General features: G+C 48.3%; 6 protein-coding genes across 6 annotated transcripts; 4 read left to right on the top strand and 2 right to left on the bottom strand.

The window, feature by feature from the left end:
* Positions 1 to 1,724: 1,724 nt before the first annotated feature.
* On the bottom strand, positions 1,725 to 2,552 carry YALI1_C14183g (uncharacterized protein; the record flags this gene model as incomplete). Its single annotated transcript, XM_501670.3, has 1 exon — positions 1,725 to 2,552. The coding sequence occupies one exon, from the start codon at positions 2,550 to 2,552 to the stop codon at positions 1,725 to 1,727; it is 828 nt and encodes a 275-aa protein (XP_501670.3).
* Positions 2,553 to 3,085: 533 nt separating this feature from the next.
* Positions 3,086 to 4,559, top strand: YALI1_C14169g (uncharacterized protein; the record flags this gene model as incomplete). The annotated part of the gene is made up of 2 exons (XM_501669.4): positions 3,086 to 3,121; positions 4,011 to 4,559. 2 exons carry the CDS (start codon positions 3,086 to 3,088, stop codon positions 4,557 to 4,559), a joined length of 585 nt encoding a protein of 194 aa, XP_501669.2.
* A 34-nt stretch (positions 4,560 to 4,593) lies between these two features.
* YALI1_C14147g (uncharacterized protein) lies at positions 4,594 to 6,288 on the top strand (the record flags this gene model as incomplete). Its single annotated transcript, XM_068282278.1, has 2 exons — positions 4,594 to 4,725; positions 6,157 to 6,288. 2 exons carry the CDS (start codon positions 4,594 to 4,596, stop codon positions 6,286 to 6,288), a joined length of 264 nt encoding a protein of 87 aa, XP_068138379.1.
* Positions 6,289 to 6,747: 459 nt separating this feature from the next.
* YALI1_C14125g (uncharacterized protein) lies at positions 6,748 to 8,337 on the bottom strand (the record flags this gene model as incomplete). The annotated part of the gene is made up of 1 exon (XM_501668.3): positions 6,748 to 8,337. One exon carries the CDS (start codon positions 8,335 to 8,337, stop codon positions 6,748 to 6,750), a length of 1,590 nt encoding a protein of 529 aa, XP_501668.3.
* A 1,949-nt stretch (positions 8,338 to 10,286) lies between these two features.
* On the top strand, positions 10,287 to 11,852 carry YALI1_C14106g (uncharacterized protein; the record flags this gene model as incomplete). The annotated part of the gene is made up of 1 exon (XM_501667.1): positions 10,287 to 11,852. The coding sequence occupies one exon, from the start codon at positions 10,287 to 10,289 to the stop codon at positions 11,850 to 11,852; it is 1,566 nt and encodes a 521-aa protein (XP_501667.1).
* A 1,150-nt stretch (positions 11,853 to 13,002) lies between these two features.
* Positions 13,003 to 14,973, top strand: YALI1_C14079g (uncharacterized protein; the record flags this gene model as incomplete). Its single annotated transcript, XM_501666.2, has 1 exon — positions 13,003 to 14,973. The coding sequence occupies one exon, from the start codon at positions 13,003 to 13,005 to the stop codon at positions 14,971 to 14,973; it is 1,971 nt and encodes a 656-aa protein (XP_501666.2).
* Positions 14,974 to 16,298: the final 1,325 nt, after the last annotated feature.

The following is a 16,298-nucleotide window of genomic DNA, read 5'->3' as shown; positions in this document are numbered from 1 at the left end:
AGACACGTTACTTTCCGTATCACCGGATGATTTCACTGGATTATGCACACGATCTTTGTCACCAGCTCAAGTTATCAGATGAAATCATGTGATCATTTCCTGTCGCGGTCGTCGGGTATCGAATGCTCTTTGGAAACGATCGCCAATCTTCGGCAACGATTCCGAACCGGTCCTTGCGTCTCCGAAAGGGCAGAGGCGGAGAATGACGTAGTTTCTGCTGTTACTTGACAAAAAGTCTCAAGACGGAGTCAAGGGATTTGCTAACCCAGATGGAAATGTTATGGCTGAGGGCCCTTTACCAGTGACACTTGAAGTGCCGAGATACCATACTGCTGTGTGTGGATCCAGTGCGAGTTGTGTGAAAATATCTGAGGAAAGATCCAGACAAGGGGACTGTGCTACGACATTTGAACACGAAATCTGGGCCTTCTGTCCGTAGTTGACCCTGTCGCGATAATGACTGTCACGCAGACAGGGCTTTCTGAAAAAATGTGTACTCAGTTCATTATCCAGTACAAACGTCTGAACCGGAAGAAGCCATGACGGTAGATTGAGTGGAGATAGATGTGGAAACGTGGACGCGGGCACAGAGATTCAGATCTTATTTGTGGTAATGACTTGACCGAAAACTAGTCCTGGTGACTATTGGCAGGCAAGCTGACGTCCTCGTTGGTCACTCGACTTGCTGGATCGGATTAATGAGCAGTTCTCCAACTCAGACGGTGGTATTTCAAGGACCAGAGTCATATCGAATGATGGAGGAGACCAGAAAACGGTGGAATTGCCGACATGAACTCTCGGAACACCAGGTTACCTTTGACAGGCTATGCCGGCACTGGGAACTGCAGCTGAGCTGCTCTGCTCCATCAACCCTCCATCCCCCCGTCTTCATCGACCATGTGACATCACGTGGCCACATATCTCTCCTGAAATACATGGGGAGATGCACTACAGTTGAAACCCGCCGTTTACTGACGGTTTTAGAATGTTTCGCGTTCATTCATTGCCTTCTTGGCTTGAATTGATAGTTGTATAGTCCAGTGGAATCAGTTGGATGGCCACAGTATGTACTCTAGCCAGAAGAGTTATTAAATCAGCTCAATCGAGAGATACTCTTGGAGACAACTCCAGTACAACCCGCCCAACTATCAGACTCTCCTTCTGTCCATCAGTACCGTCAATCTTATACATTAGTAGTCAGCTGTCTAACTGTCCACCTCTGTTGACCAGTAAGTACTACTTAATTGGTTTCTGCCACTCTGATGCGAGTACTGTACAGGAGCATGACGTCTCCTCTTATGTCTCCTTCAGATCTTTGAACTCGAACTCGTCACTTTAAACCCTTCTGATCTAATCTCTGTCACCCTGAACACTACAATCCGTCATTTTGCCCCGTCATCTATCTGATCCAATCCGCAGTTGTAAATGTTGTCGACATGTCAGCAAATTTTATGCCGAGTTATGCTCATTCTCCTTTCTTACCCCCAAAAGCTGGTTGATCGTAGCTTTATTAACAGCCAGAAATTATGGTATCATTTGATCGTTGAGATCGTCTCAATACTTCTGCCTCCACCAAATGTTAGGCGACCTCATTTGGACCCAACATGCTGTGACAACAAAACAATCAGAACACCAGTCTGGACCTTCCTGGAGTCGTAGAATTCTTCCTAAAAGCTCATTCCCCCCTCCTCGTTGGGCTTCCTTCCCCGCTTCATCTCTTAGCCCTATAAACTGGAATAATTACTCTTCTGAACAACGACGGGAGCAGCACGGTGGATCAACTGTGAGTTCAGTGCATCATTTAAAGAACCCATTGCTGTGTGGAAATCAACAGACGGCGTAGACTCCACCCTTTGAACCTGCGGAAAAGCCCGGGAGAAAAATGGAACTCGTCGGAAAAATCGGGTCAAGGCGCCCATCAGACCCGACGAGGGGAAACGAACACGAGACCGCGAGTTGTCCCGGATCACTTGGCCGCCCTGAGAGTCGACCGTGACCAGAGATGGGGGCAGCGTCAGTTCTCTGCACCCTCGTCCTGTGCTGACGGGCACTCCGGACCAGAGAACATCGCGTGAGAGGTGCAGCGGCAAGATGTTGGAATTTTGGGGCGTGTTTCCGGCCATTCCCGATGCCATAAAGTGCAGAAACACCAACGACATGTCTAGAGGAAGCACCAGAGCCGCGTAGATGGTGTTTGTGATGAACACAGCCATATCTCGGACGAGGAACGTCGCTTTGATTAGTAAGATAAACGGCATCACGAGCGGCGAGTTGGGCTTCGGGGCCGGTAGGGCTACTGAATCATCCACGTTATCGGTCCATTGACGCAGCAGTTCTTCGGTGGCGAATGTTTTGATTTCCGAACCCGCCTTGCGAGCTAGCTCGATTCCATAGTCTTGAAAGGAGTTGTCTTTGAGTAAAAAATCCATGTGGGCGGCGATCGTGTGTTTGTGTCGGTTTTGTGAGGTATCACTATCGGTATCGGTATCTGTATCAATATCTGTGTCGTTGTGAAGAGGAAGAGAAGTAACTGTAACTATTGTAACTAACATGTCAAGTATACTTAGGGTTACTTGATTTACTATTGTGAGAATGAGGCGACTCAGAGGCCGCTCCAGAACGGAAGTCAGACCGTAAAAATAAGCGGTTGAAGCGGTTAATAAATCCATATTTCATTTACACATTTCAAATCAAAAATCAAAACAATTCTGATGTAAATTGAACGACTTTTCGAAGTGTGCTTAAAATGTCAGATTCCGAGATTCGAACACACAACCTCCAAAAAACTCAAGTATAATAGTTTAGTTAGTTGGGGATTTAGTTAACAGTCTAGTTGAAAGAACAAGACTTCTCTCAGAACAGGTAATTGCACTCAGAACAAGAAAAATCGAAAAATCCCACTTCAATCTATTACGTCACCCATTTTCCAAGTTCCTCAATCACTCTACCTTCTCCACAACTCGTTTAATATCCCCCCCTCCAACTGCGCACATCAAGTAATTTTACCTCAACCCTAACCCTGGGCTGACATTATCGCCGTCGCCCACTTCACCTTTCTATCTCCTTACAACACCACCACAACAACATGTCTGGGCTCGAAAAGTCGTTGTTCCAGCTGAAAGTGAGTATGCACGGTGTTTTTGTGCCCCCTGGAAGGCGTGGAATCGGACGTTTGTGTCGGATGGCGGCGGGAAGGTGGACTATGGACATGAAAGCAGTGGGGTCGAATGGTGATTTCTAGTCCTGTAGTGGAGCTGAGAGCGGAGCTGAGAGCGGGCAGTTTGTGTCGGTTGCGGTTGATTTGGTTGTGACTGCGCGGATGAATGGTGGTCTTGTGGTAATGACCAGGGGTGACTATGATCTGGTGTGAGTTACGGTGTCTTTCACCCAGTTGTGCCAATGTCAGTTGTCAGTTTCAGTCACGTGTCCAGAGTAAGCAGTGTGACCATGGTTACTATAGTTATCAGATTGCACTCCAGCACACCTCCAACTCTCTCACTTTCTATTGGCCACTCACAATTCCAAACAAGATCAGATCAAAACGCAACAATCGAACAATGCTCTGGTGGATGTCCCTACAGTGGACAGATTAGCTCCGATGGCAATCCCCACAGTGAACAGACGAGCTTTTATGGCGGTCCCTACAGCGAAAATCTGCTGGAGCTCGCTAGCTCTAATGGAAGATCTCTTCAGGCCTGTGATATCTAGTCCTGATCTGGCGACATATCCGCGTCAGACTAACAGTGCCATTACAGCAAAGGCACTAGTTTGGGCGCATTGATCTTGGTAGATATTCAGAGTCTCATCAGGACTTACACTGGTACAGTCCATTGGTCTGCTGTTTCCATCTGTACACCCCATGCCCTCACAAGACGGATATCTACTTGTTGTGCCGGCTCCAATCGTTGGAAGGTGACTGAGTTAGCGTGTCACAGCTAGTTCTGTCAGTTCTTGCTGCCAATTCTTACTCGCATTAATTCATTCGCATCTCGCTACCGTTACTAATCTAGTTCACTGCCAAACAGCTCAATCGTCAGGCCAACAAGGCCGCCAAGGAGGAGGAATCGGAAAAGGCCAAGGTCAAAAAGGCCATCCAGCAGGGCAACCAGGACATTGCTGCTCTGTACGCCCAGAATGCGGTGCGCAAGCGATCCGAGCGGCTCAACCTACTCAAGCTCGCGTCCCGAGTGGAGTCTGTGGCATCACGTGTGCAGACCGCCACGACCATGCGCTCTGTCACCGGCAACATGGCCCAGGTGGTCAAGGGAATGGACCGGGCGATGGAAAGTATGAATCTCGAAAAGATCAGCATGGTAATGGAAAAGTTTGAGCAGCAATTTGAGGACATGGACGCGAGCGCCAGTTACATGGAGAGCGCGACTATGGCTGCAGATTCGCAGGCCCGGCCCCAGGAGGAGGTGGACCTGCTGCTGCAGAAGGTGGCTGATGAGGCGGGTCTCGAGTTGCAGCACAACATGGAGGCGGCGCCCCGGGAGATCCAGGCTGAGGCCCAGGTAGAGGACTCGTTGAACGAGAGATTGCGAGCTCTGAGGGGGTAAGCGAACTCGACGGGGGACTAATCGATGGAGCACGATGGGGGACTATCCATGGAGAACTGTCTATGGAGAACGATGGATAATCAATCGAGTTCTGAATCGGTGGAGGATTAATCCATCTCGGTTCAATGTTATGCGTAGATTAATGAATGATAAGCATGATGGACAAGTTCTAGAATGATATATAATGATATATCATCTTATTGCACTAGTTCTGACATTTTATATATTATATATTGATTATTGTACTACAAGGGTTTGAATCTGGGTCAATGGATTATTATTTTTTTTATTTTTATTTTTTTTTTTTTTTTTTAATTTAATTATAGGGTTTTTTCGATTTACTTGGGTTTTGTTTACGTTTTGTTGATATTTACTTGACACCCAATTTGTATAGAGAACGGCGAGAATACCGATATATTACAGATGAAGGGAATTCATGAAGATTATTAATGATTATCCTACCATTTTCATTCCATCTACGACCGGAAAAGCGAGATTGAGCTGTTCTGAGGAGAATTTGCCCTGGTATTTTGGTTCTTATTGTGGGATTATATGTGAGCAGCAATGGGCGCTCAGTGATACCGTTCGACTTGTCTCGGTTCGGAAATTCATTTGACACAATATTCCGGACGATTCGGATTTTATTTCGATCTATTGTCATATTTCAAGTTCAACTTTTGGACGTGCAAGAACAGTAAGTACAGTACTTCTACTTGTATATGGGTGACATATTGGAACCACAAGTGATTGAGCAACTGATTTCAGTGGAAATATGACTTGAACACAAGTCAATCTTCAATTAGTGTATATTTGGAAGATTTATTTGGGCCAATTCGGACAACTACAAGTACTTGTACGGTACTGTTCTTGTCGGCAGGCACTTGTACAAGTAGTATCAATACGGCTTGAACAACTTCAGGACCGATCTGGGCTCGATTAAGAACAATGAAAGAAGACTAGGGTATATTTGGTGATCGTGATAAAATAATTTTCACTCTGAGGATTGTTACGGGGCGTTTTAGAACGTTTAGTGGACTCCGCTGGTCCAAGGGTTCGTGCCCATGTGGAATGTGAATGACCACAACAGACCCGGGAAGCCAGAGCGAGACTGAAATAGACGATATTCAGAGTCATTTGACATCAGAAGGCATCAATTGGCCCCTGGGAATGCTCTAAAAGTCTCTATTATTGCTCTGTCTCGATATGAGTCCGGTATCTCTTTCATTTGACTACAACTACACACCAAGTTTTCGGAGGTTGCGAACATACAAGTATTAGTCTGGAAGAGTGGCGAAAACCGTCTGTTATTCTGCCTCTTCTGGATTACAGTCCTGAGCGGTCTGAGTTTCGAAGAGCATCTATTTACTATCCATGAGCCATTCCAACTACGAGTAATCACTTACCTACTGCTTAACAGTTCGAATGCTCAGTCAAGAGCACGTTTTTGGTCAATTTAGACAGTTCGAGGGTGATTAAACAGTCTGGCCAGGTCCGTCGGAATTCCAATGAACCAATAAAGTTTTGTCAACCTCCGAAACGAGCTCGCCAAGACTCGACATGCGTTATCTCGCATAATCAACGCAATAGCTCATCTCAGGTGCATGTGGGAATGAGTCTGACTCGGATGACAAATGGTTTCCAGTTTTCGAAACAGACCTACTCGGATAACCAATGGTTTCCAGTTCATTGTAACGGCGAAAAGGACAGAGAAACCCCCGCAAAGACCTGACACATCCGTGCTGGCAAGTCCTACTGACTTGATAGATAACACTTTTCATCACCACCAGTCTGACATGGAGTTCGTTACACACACTGAGTCACTCTATAATTATGAGAAGACATCTCTTCAGTGAATGTATTCTTGTACCACTTCCTAGACCCTGGTTCAAGTCGATAGTCCATCTCCTGTTGATCCAGAGCACCTCAGAAATGCATTGAGATTTAATACATTGCGCACTACAACATATGTGGTAAAAAGAGATGAATCTGATTTAAATACATGTCGAGTTGGTGATGGGTGGTAGTGAGTTCAGAAGTCAACTCCAGACAACGGCAAAGTCGGAGAGGAACGTATGTTGGTCATACTCGCGACGATAAAGCAGTCCATAACTCCAGAAAGATACAGAGCTACGACTCAGCTACAACTCATCCAGAGCAGTACCAATACATTCACAATCAATATTCAACCTCAAAAGACCAAAATCAAACCAAGAAAGACCAGAAGAGACAATGTAATCACAGCTACTCGCAGAGACCCGGCGAGATTGGCCTGGGGTATATCTGTGACTGGGGATGAGGCCAAAACCGGAGAAGTGACCCAAACCGGAGCAGAGGCCAAAGAAGGGACCGTAGTTTTCAGAAGAGGGGTTCGGGGAAGTGGCGGAATCGGTTTTGGGGCGGGTTGGGTGGGGACGGGGTTAAGGCCCCAACCCGAACCCGATCCACCAAGAGTCGGAGAACCTGGAGAGTATGATGCCGTCGTCGCAACAGAATCACCAGGTCCAATTACCCAAGGACCAGGTCTTGTGACACTTGCCAACTCTCTCCATCCCGTCGCAGCTTCATTGTCAATGTTGCCATTATTGTTGCCGTCATTGTTGCCATTGTGATGTCCATTGCCCAACCCGTTGTTATGACCGTAGTAGCCCCCGGGAGCGTTTCCTTGGCCGTTATTGTTGCCATTGGACGGGTTTCTGCCCGAGTCGCTCGAATCGCCAATCTTGATATCTCTCTTAAACTGCCTATTCCTTCTCTGAAATGGATTTTCGGCATCGTCGAGACTCTCGCCCCCAACAACCCACCCCTGAGCGCCGGGAACCCCGTCCGGACCCGACCCGAGAGACTGGCACCGCGTGGCGGCTTCGCCCTGAGCAGCTACTGTGGCGCAAATATGAACCACGCCCGGCTCGAGCCCAAGTCGAGTAGTTGCCGCAAAAAAAATCCCGGCCACTCCGTCCATGTAGGGGATGACAATTTTGAGGTGGATTCTGGAAGCCGAAACACGTGGACGGGCAGTAATGGCGGAATCAACAACATTGCCGTCATTGTCGACAAAATACAAACTGTCAAAGGGACTGGAAAAGTCGACCCAAGATTGACCAGGAGAAGTGCGAAGAAACAGCTCAAAGTGACGCTGGTTCTTGTGAAACATGATAGTTTGCGTGTATAATACCCCACGAGCCGTTCTGACCATTTTCATATCGGTATCTTGCAGTTTCTCGACTAAGAGAGTCGCCTGAAACTCCTTGGTTTCATCCTTCAGTTTTAGTTTGACCGAGTTGGGATTTAGTTGGGACTGGCTGATTTTGTCAACAAAAGGTGAAGTGTATTTGTTGAATATGTTCTTCCCCTCTAGTTGACATTTGCTGACCGACTTGGGCGCCAGCTCCGCCAAATAAAACTCGATGGAAAATGAAATCTTCGCATCAGGGTGTCTTTCAACATACTCAGCAAAGTCGAATCGAAAGTTCCACGCCTCGTCGGAGCTCAGTCTACCCACCTGGACGTCTCCAGACCAGATTGTCGTGTCGTAGGACTGCGTAAACAGCTCATTGTCGCTCTCCAGCGAAAACACAAAAAAGTCGCCGACAGAGACTCCACCTGTCGTGTCCAATAGAAAATGGGCAGTGTATAGGTCCCACATCTGTCCCTGGAGCGGCTGGACCGCAAAGTCCACAAACGGACTGGCGATTTTGGCACTGCTAGCCATGGCTGACAAAGCCAGCAGCAAAACAACAATGTGGGGGATTTTGGGGCAGAAGTCGAATCGAGGAAGCATTTGGGGATGGCAACAAGGGAAAATGATGGTTGTATTTAACTGCTGATTTCTAGCACAAGTTCTAGAAGCCGATATTGGTTCTAAATGCAGCTAGATGATGATACTAGAGACTTGAATAGAGACTAGAGACCGATTGACCTTTGCCAAGAGGCAAATGTGGAACGGTAACGTCGAATAACCCATTCAAAACCGTCTCTGTCTCTCATTGTCTTTCAAAACCCACATTTACCGCTCTCAGACAGGTACGTCTCCATACAATACCGTCATTGAGCGAAAAGTCGTAATATGAACATTTAACACTTGGGGAACCGCTAAATTGCCAATATACCCATTCAGAAAGACCTCAACTAGCGGCTTTACCAATCTGCTGCGTTCCACATCTCCAGGCGTGTTTTTGGGCCGAGGGAACTTGGCAGATGGAAGAAACGGACCAAGTGCGGTAATACTGTAGCTGAAGTGGGTGAGTCGGCGAAGTGACAGCGTCTCCATCTGAGCCTGATCTTCTAGAAGCTCAATCAACCTCCAGTTGGAATGGTACTAGTTGGAATACACTAGTAAAAACAACTAGCGATCTCAAGGCGGATCGATCAAGACCAAGAGGAGGAAGATGAATAAGAGTATTCTATAGCCCCCTGAACAAAATACCATCCACTCCGGCTGCTTGTTGGGTCTGGAATGTTCCCGGAAAAAGGCTTCTTAGAGTCTTCATTTCCACACAATTTCGCCAAGTTCAAACTGAAGATTCATCACGAGATCAGAAGAGACGAAATCGTGGGTCCAGTAGATGTATTCGGACTTTTAATGGCAATATGAACATTAAACACGGGCTTCCGGGAAAGCTATCGAGCGACTCATTTGCAGACTGCAGTAGTCAGCAGTTTCCTATCTCTTCGGTTTCGTCCTCTGTATCGATTCAAACATGTGGACCAGAACCATTCTACCCTAGGACACACTACAAGACCATATAAATTATACCACCCTAGCGTTACTCGGGAGTCCTGGACAGTCATGGCGACCTTTGTCGGAGGAGATAGGCTGCTAGATCTGGAGATGTCCACACTAGACATCTTCTTGGCCGGCTCCCATGGGCCATTGGAAGTGACGGATCTCTTTGGGGGTATCCGTCCAAGCTGTAGCAGAAGAAGCGGCTGAAGAAGCGGCTGAAGAAGCGGCTGAAGATGAGGATACCAACAGAAAGGTAGCAAAAGAGCAAATGAGACCAACTGTGATCCTCCATGAGCTGCTCAAGTGGCAGTGACGAGGGTAGATGAGCATGTCCCTGTTGGAGCCGAGGGATACTAGCCGAAAAATGCTGCGATTTCGATTTTGAAACTTGCAGAATACTCGTAAACATGAAACCTATCAAACAGCCACTTTTTTAATGCTCTGCAACGACCCTGTCTTCTCCTACCGAGGCCCCAGTCACGGCTTGATCACTAATAGGGTTTTCGGATATGAAACGTTAAATGTTTCAAATGCGGGGAATGCATGTGTTAATGGGCAAAATGCGGGGTTGGAGGTTATGAGTAGAAAATGGCGGTATGTGGCGAGAGTCACGTGATGCAGAGGTTTCTGGGTGAGGCGGTGGAAGTTGTTTTGGGGCGAGTGATGAGAGCGACGTTTTTTGGCGGGAGAAATGATGAAAAGGGGACGAAAGACGACGAATAAAGAACAGAAAAAACGGAAAAAACGGAAAAAACGGGAAATCGACGGAAAATAGACGGAAAAGACGGAAAATCGACAAAAAGAATGATATAAATAATCACACAGACTCAAACTACTTGTTAACCATCTTAACCGTCTCAAAAACTCAACCGAACGTTCCTACCTTTCTGATGATACCCCACAAGCCCACCTAAACCTTGGTTTTTTGAGACATGGCCGCCATAAATAGTCCGACCACTCCACACGACCGCCAATAGACCGACTACTGAACACGGCCACTCCAAATGCTCTTACCACTGCTTTTCGCCGGCTGCGTGTTTTTTTTCCTGCACCAGCGGCTCAATTACTACCGACGCAAACAGCGGGCGTACGAAAAATGGCTTGCGAGCGGCAAGTTTGGCGCCGGGCAAAAGGTGGCGGATATCCAGGTTCAAAACAACTTTTTGCGCAACCCGTTTGGTCTGGTGCAGTTTGTGGAGTTTCTGAATCGAACCAAGGGTGCGTTTTTTGTCGATTTCGTCAACCAAAACTTCCAAAAGTACGGCTACATTCTGCCCACCCGGACGCTGGGCAAGGTGAACATCATCACCTGCGATCCGGAGCTGATCAAAACGGTGCTGGCGACGAATTTCAAGGATTGGAGCATTGGAATCCGACGAAAGGCCATGTTTCCCGTCCTGGGAAACGCCATCTTCTCCGTGGAAGGAGACCAATGGACCCATTCGCGAGCCATGCTGCGACCTCAATTTGCCCGCGACAGCATCGCCAACGTCGCTGATCTCGAGCGGCACGTGACCCGCCTGATCAACGTCTTCCGTGGCTACGGCGTCCAATCATTTGACTGCCAAAAGTACTTTTTCCAGTTCACGTTGGACTCGGCGAGCGATTTTTTGTTTGGCGAAAGCACCAACTCGCTGAGCGTCCAGGACGACAAAAGCGAGTCAGAGGACACTGGGGAGTCGTTCAACGTGCTGACCCAGCAGGGTGAGAACGCCGAATCGTTTGCCCAGGCCTTCAAGGTTGCCTTCACCTTCACCGCGATCCGGTTGCGGCTACAGCAGTTTTACTGGTTGCTTCGACCCTCCAACAAAAAGTACCGAGACAGTATCGACACGGTTCACAGACTTGTTGACGGATATGTGGAGCGAGCGTTGGAGAACAAGGAGGATACGGACCGATACATCATCTCCAACCAGCTGGTCAAGGTCTGCGACGACAAAAAATACATCCGCGACCAACTTTTGGGCATTTTATTGGCGGGAAGAAACACCACCGCCGCAGTTCTGGCCTGGATCATGTATGAGTCGGCGCGACGGCCCGAAATCTGGAACAAAATGCGACAGGAGGTGACCGACACGTTTTCCGACGGCCCCGTGACCTCCGACGAGCTCCGCAAGTGTGTTTACGTCCGCTCGGTCATCAACGAGGCCCTTCGTGTCTACCCTTCTGTACCCATGAACCAGAGAGTGGCAGTGCGAGACACGTTTCTGCCGACCGGCGGCGGTCCTGACGGCTCGCTTCCTCTCTATTGTCCTCGAGGAACCAAAGTGGCCTACTCGGTCTTTGCTCTACACATGCGAGAGGATTTCTACGGCTCCGACAGTCACATTTTCCGCCCAGAGCGATGGAACGAGGGAGTGGGCAAAGGATGGCAATATTTGCCGTTCAACGGCGGTCCTCGAATCTGTCTGGGCCAGCAATTTGCGCTCATGGAGGCCAGCTACACCCTGGTAAGACTGGTACAGGAGTTCGATACCGTTGAGTTGGATATGGAGGTGGTTGATCCTCCCCCGAAGATGTCTTCCTTTAGTATGGTTCATCGCGATGGTGTGAGGATTCGGGTCAAGTGAGGATTCGGATCAAGTGAGGATTCGGATCAAGTGAGGGTTCGGATCAAGTGAAGGTGTGGGTGTGAGGGTGCGTGACCACAAGTTTTTTTTTTTGGAGACTGTTGTCAGCCCACGTTGTGCCCGCAGCCATCTGCGAGACGCTGTTGGTCTAGTTTGATTTCCAGCGACGACTTTTGTCTGGAAAAGAACAGAAATGCTATTTACTGAATACACAGAGAGAATTGATCAACTGCTCGGAGCCTCAAGTATCGCCAAACACGGTGTAGTGCATACGCCTGCAGAATCCACGACCATCTGACAAAGTGTCCAACTTGTGATATATTCTCTGTGGACGGGATCTGAGCACATATTCTTACTGGGGGGATCAAGGAGCTCCGAATTGCCAGCAAATATTTGTAATTTCGTCCCGTGGAAGCCAATGAACCATGACCCTGTTGTGTCAAGTCCCTGAGGTGATAGAAATACCATCAGAGAGCTCAAGAGAGACATGTTAGTGGCTTTGAGATGTAATTTCCATACTCACCTAAACAAGAACTATCAAATGGTATCAATATCGACTCTTCAGCCACTATTCAAACAAAACAACTTAGGTCTGGGTATTAGTTGAGAATTAGTTGAACAAATATTCCGCTGGGGGTGCATATCTGGAGATGGAAACATGCCAGAAGAATGAAAGTAGTACCAAAATGTATGTTACGACGCGTAAAATATATCATTTGCAGAAACATATGCAATTTTCCCCCCAATTCTCCAAAAATCTTCCGTTTTCCCGATTTGAACGTTTCGTTTTTACTTAGACTTTAGTTGAGCTTGGAACCATAGAACATATGCAGAAAGAAAACAAAAAAAAAAAAAAAAAAAAAAAAAAAAACAAAAAAAAGAACAGACCTGGAGGGCAATCGATTATAGAAAAGAATAATACAAGAGTTTGAACGTGAACTGGATAATATTTGAGCCGGTTTCATCTTCTTCTGTGGCCCTATTCCATGTGATTTTTCTATCCTGAGTTCAACTAAAGTTCAACTACATCCAACTAAATCCAACTAACATTACGATAACGCAACTCTAAAAAGACGCCACTACCACCCACCAAAATCACCACCAAAACCACCACCAAAACCACCACCAAAACCACCACCAAAACCACCATATGATCCACCAACTGTCTAGCACGACAATCAACCAGATTGCGGCCGGGGAAATCGTGGTGGGGCCGCAAAACGCGCTCAAAGAGCTGATTGAAAACGCGATCGACGCCGCAGCAACGCGTATCGACGTGATCACCAAAGATGGAGGCGTCAAGTTGCTCCAAGTGACCGACAACGGCTCGGGGATCGCGCCCGACGACCTCAAGCTGCTGTGTCGACGCTGGTGCACGTCGAAAATCGATACCCACGACGACCTGCGCACACTGACGTCATTTGGATTCCGAGGAGAGGCGCTCGCCAGCATCTCGCACGTGAGTCACGTGACGGTGATCACTAAGCTGCGGTCCGAGCCAGCGGCGTCTCGAGCCAAGTACGAGCTGGGCGAGATCAGCGAGCAGGCGCTTCAGGCCGGTAATACCGGAACGCAGATTACGGTGCAGGACTTGTTCTTCAACACTCCGCAACGGCTACGGGCGCTGAATAAGGCCGATTGCCACACCAAGTGCGTCGATGTGGTGAGTAGATATGGCATCCACAACGACTCCGTCGAATTCTCCTTCCGCCGACAGAATGACAGCTCCATGCTCTTCACTCTCAAGGGCTCCAAACGAGACAGAATCCGGGTGGTCTATGGATCCAGAGTCAGTGGCAGTTTGGTGGAGGTTGAAGATGACACCGACAATGCCGATGAGTCTGTCATATCCACCTTGAGCAACATTGGCCTCTCGCGTGCCCCTGAGCTCCTCATTTCAAACCCCAACTACTCCAACACCAAATCAACATTTATCATCTTCATCAACAACCGCCTGGTGAGCTGCGAGCCGATACGAAAGGCCCTGGTGGCCGTCTACAGCCGCTATCTGCCCACCAAAGCCTTTCCCTTCGTCTACCTGTCGCTGTTCATTGACCCGGAGAACCTCGACGTCAACGTGCACCCCACCAAACAGGAAGTGCGGTTTTTGCACCAGGCAGAAATCGTTGACTTTCTCAGCAACCTCGTCGACGACACGCTGAGCAAAATAGATGAGTCACGTGTCTTCGACGTGGTCGACGCCAAAAAGTTGTCCACCGCTCACAAACCTTCAAACCCCCAGTACCCCCACTCCCAAAACCGAACCGACTACTCCCAGATGCACCTGCCGTTTAAGAAGGTCAGGTTGAACGAAACGGGGACCGTCGATTTGTCACAGTTCAAGTCCCGTGACCGAGACGAGCCCCGTGATCGAGAAGAACCCCGTGTAAGAGACGAACCACGCAACCACGAGACCCAAGAGACCCAACCCGGCAAGTCCCCTGACCCCACATCCACCTTGGACTCAACCCAGAACCCTCGTCAATACGAACAAACGCGCCTGAAATCAATCCACACCCTTTACAACGACCACACAGCTAGTCACTCGGCTCTGATCACGCAAATCATCAAGTACCACGTGTTTGTGGGCATTGTGGACCCGCAAAAACGACTCTGTTGTATTCAGTACGAACTCCAACTTCTCTTGGTGGATTATGCCCGGCTCTCCAATGACTTTTTCTACCAGCGAGCGCTCCAGGGCTTTTCAAACTATGGAACGTTTGACTTGAACCTGGACCTCACCGATCTGTGGACAGAAAAGCAAGCACGGACTCTGCTCCAGAACAAGGAGATGCTGGCTGAATACTTCAACATTGGTCTGCAAGGCTCCAAGCTGGTTTCCCTGCCATCTCTGCTGGCAGGATACACACCCGACGTGGCAAAGCTCGGAAAGTTCATCTCCCAGCTGGCTCAGTGCAACTACGACAATGAAAAGAAGTGCTTCGACGACGTGTGTCGCGCGATTGCCAACCTCTTCACCATCTCGGTGGACCAGAGTGCCCTGGTAGTGGGTCTGTTTCAGAAAATGAGAGACCACTACATTGCTCATTCCAGTGTGGAGGAGGGAGTGGTGGTGGTGACCTCGATGCCGAGTTTGTACAAGGTGTTTGAGCGGTGTTAACGGCAGCACATCGGATGTCGCCAGTGCCGGGAGCGGAAAACATCTCACCCGTGTACAATGTCACCTCAAACTGCACACAGCAATAGACAAAGTCCTAGGGACGCGGTTATTGTCACAGGACAGCTCCACATAACCCCTTCAACAACAACACGTGATGCACATGGTGTAGTCCCACAAAATATTTATTAGCAGGAGTACCAGTGTAAGTGAAGATGTTTGTCGATAAAACAGTACAGTAGCTTGGTGATAGGATCAGATGTATCAGGCTCTGTCATGAAATGGGCGATGAGCATGCCGTGGTATCGAAAACGGTCTCAGACTTGACGACAGTAAACCGCACAGCGTTGACTTTGCGACGTGGGAAGAAAGTCACAGACAGTAGACACAGGCAACATTGACTGTTTTTTTTTGGTTGAGAAGAGACTGTTACCAGAAGACAGCAGACGTTCACAGCCACGCGGATAGAACAGATATATGCTCCGATCGATTCTCCACTCGACTCTCTAGCTATAACAACAGCCACACACCTGGCTCGCTGTTGAGGTCCATTCATTCAAGCGCTCCTTCCCCAAGTCGAAGTCCATTTTCATAAGCACTCCAACCTCAGTTGGGTCCCGATAACAGAATCATACCCACACACATCTCCTCTATCTTCCCCGATATCATCAATCCTGGCTCTGGCGAACGTACGGTGACCATCGGTTGGGGTTGTTGCTCATGAGCGCAAGAGGACATGGTCGATACTGTTGACAAGACTGTGTCACTGTGTCGGTGGTTATTGCGGTGTCGGTGACTGTGTCTGAAATCTTGGTATATCAGATATCAGTGTGTAATAATGGAACTCGCCATGGTTGCGGGTGACAATGGTGTGTCAGGAACGAATTCACCATGATGGCGGATGACAATGGTCATGTCAGGAACATCCCACCATGGTGATGGGTGACTATGGACATGTCAGGAATAACCCATTACTGTGACAGATCTCAATAGTCGTTCATTCTCACTGACTCAGAGTCTGATGACACGGGTCCATAGATGAGTGTCTGTGGTATCGATGGTGACTTTATCTGTGTGACGCCATGGCACCAATGCACCTCTGGTATTGCTAGGGAGTTCGGTGTCATTACATGTATCTCTGCCTGCATCTCTCTGGCTACTCACTGTCTTTCTCCGACTCTGGTTGTGACACGACATGACTGTCATATCACAAAGGAGTAGGGTATGTGATGTCGCTGTGACGCTGGTGTCGCTGGTGTTTGTTTGTTTATTAGTATCGTGATATCCCCTCTGATATCTGAGCGAAGGTGTCAGTATCAGCATCTGGT

This window comes from Yarrowia lipolytica, chromosome 1C, assembly GCF_001761485.1.
Source record: "Yarrowia lipolytica chromosome 1C, complete sequence".
NCBI classification, from domain to species: Eukaryota; Fungi; Ascomycota; class Dipodascomycetes; order Dipodascales; genus Yarrowia; species Yarrowia lipolytica.
This window is presented reverse-complemented; position numbering and strand designations above follow the sequence as displayed.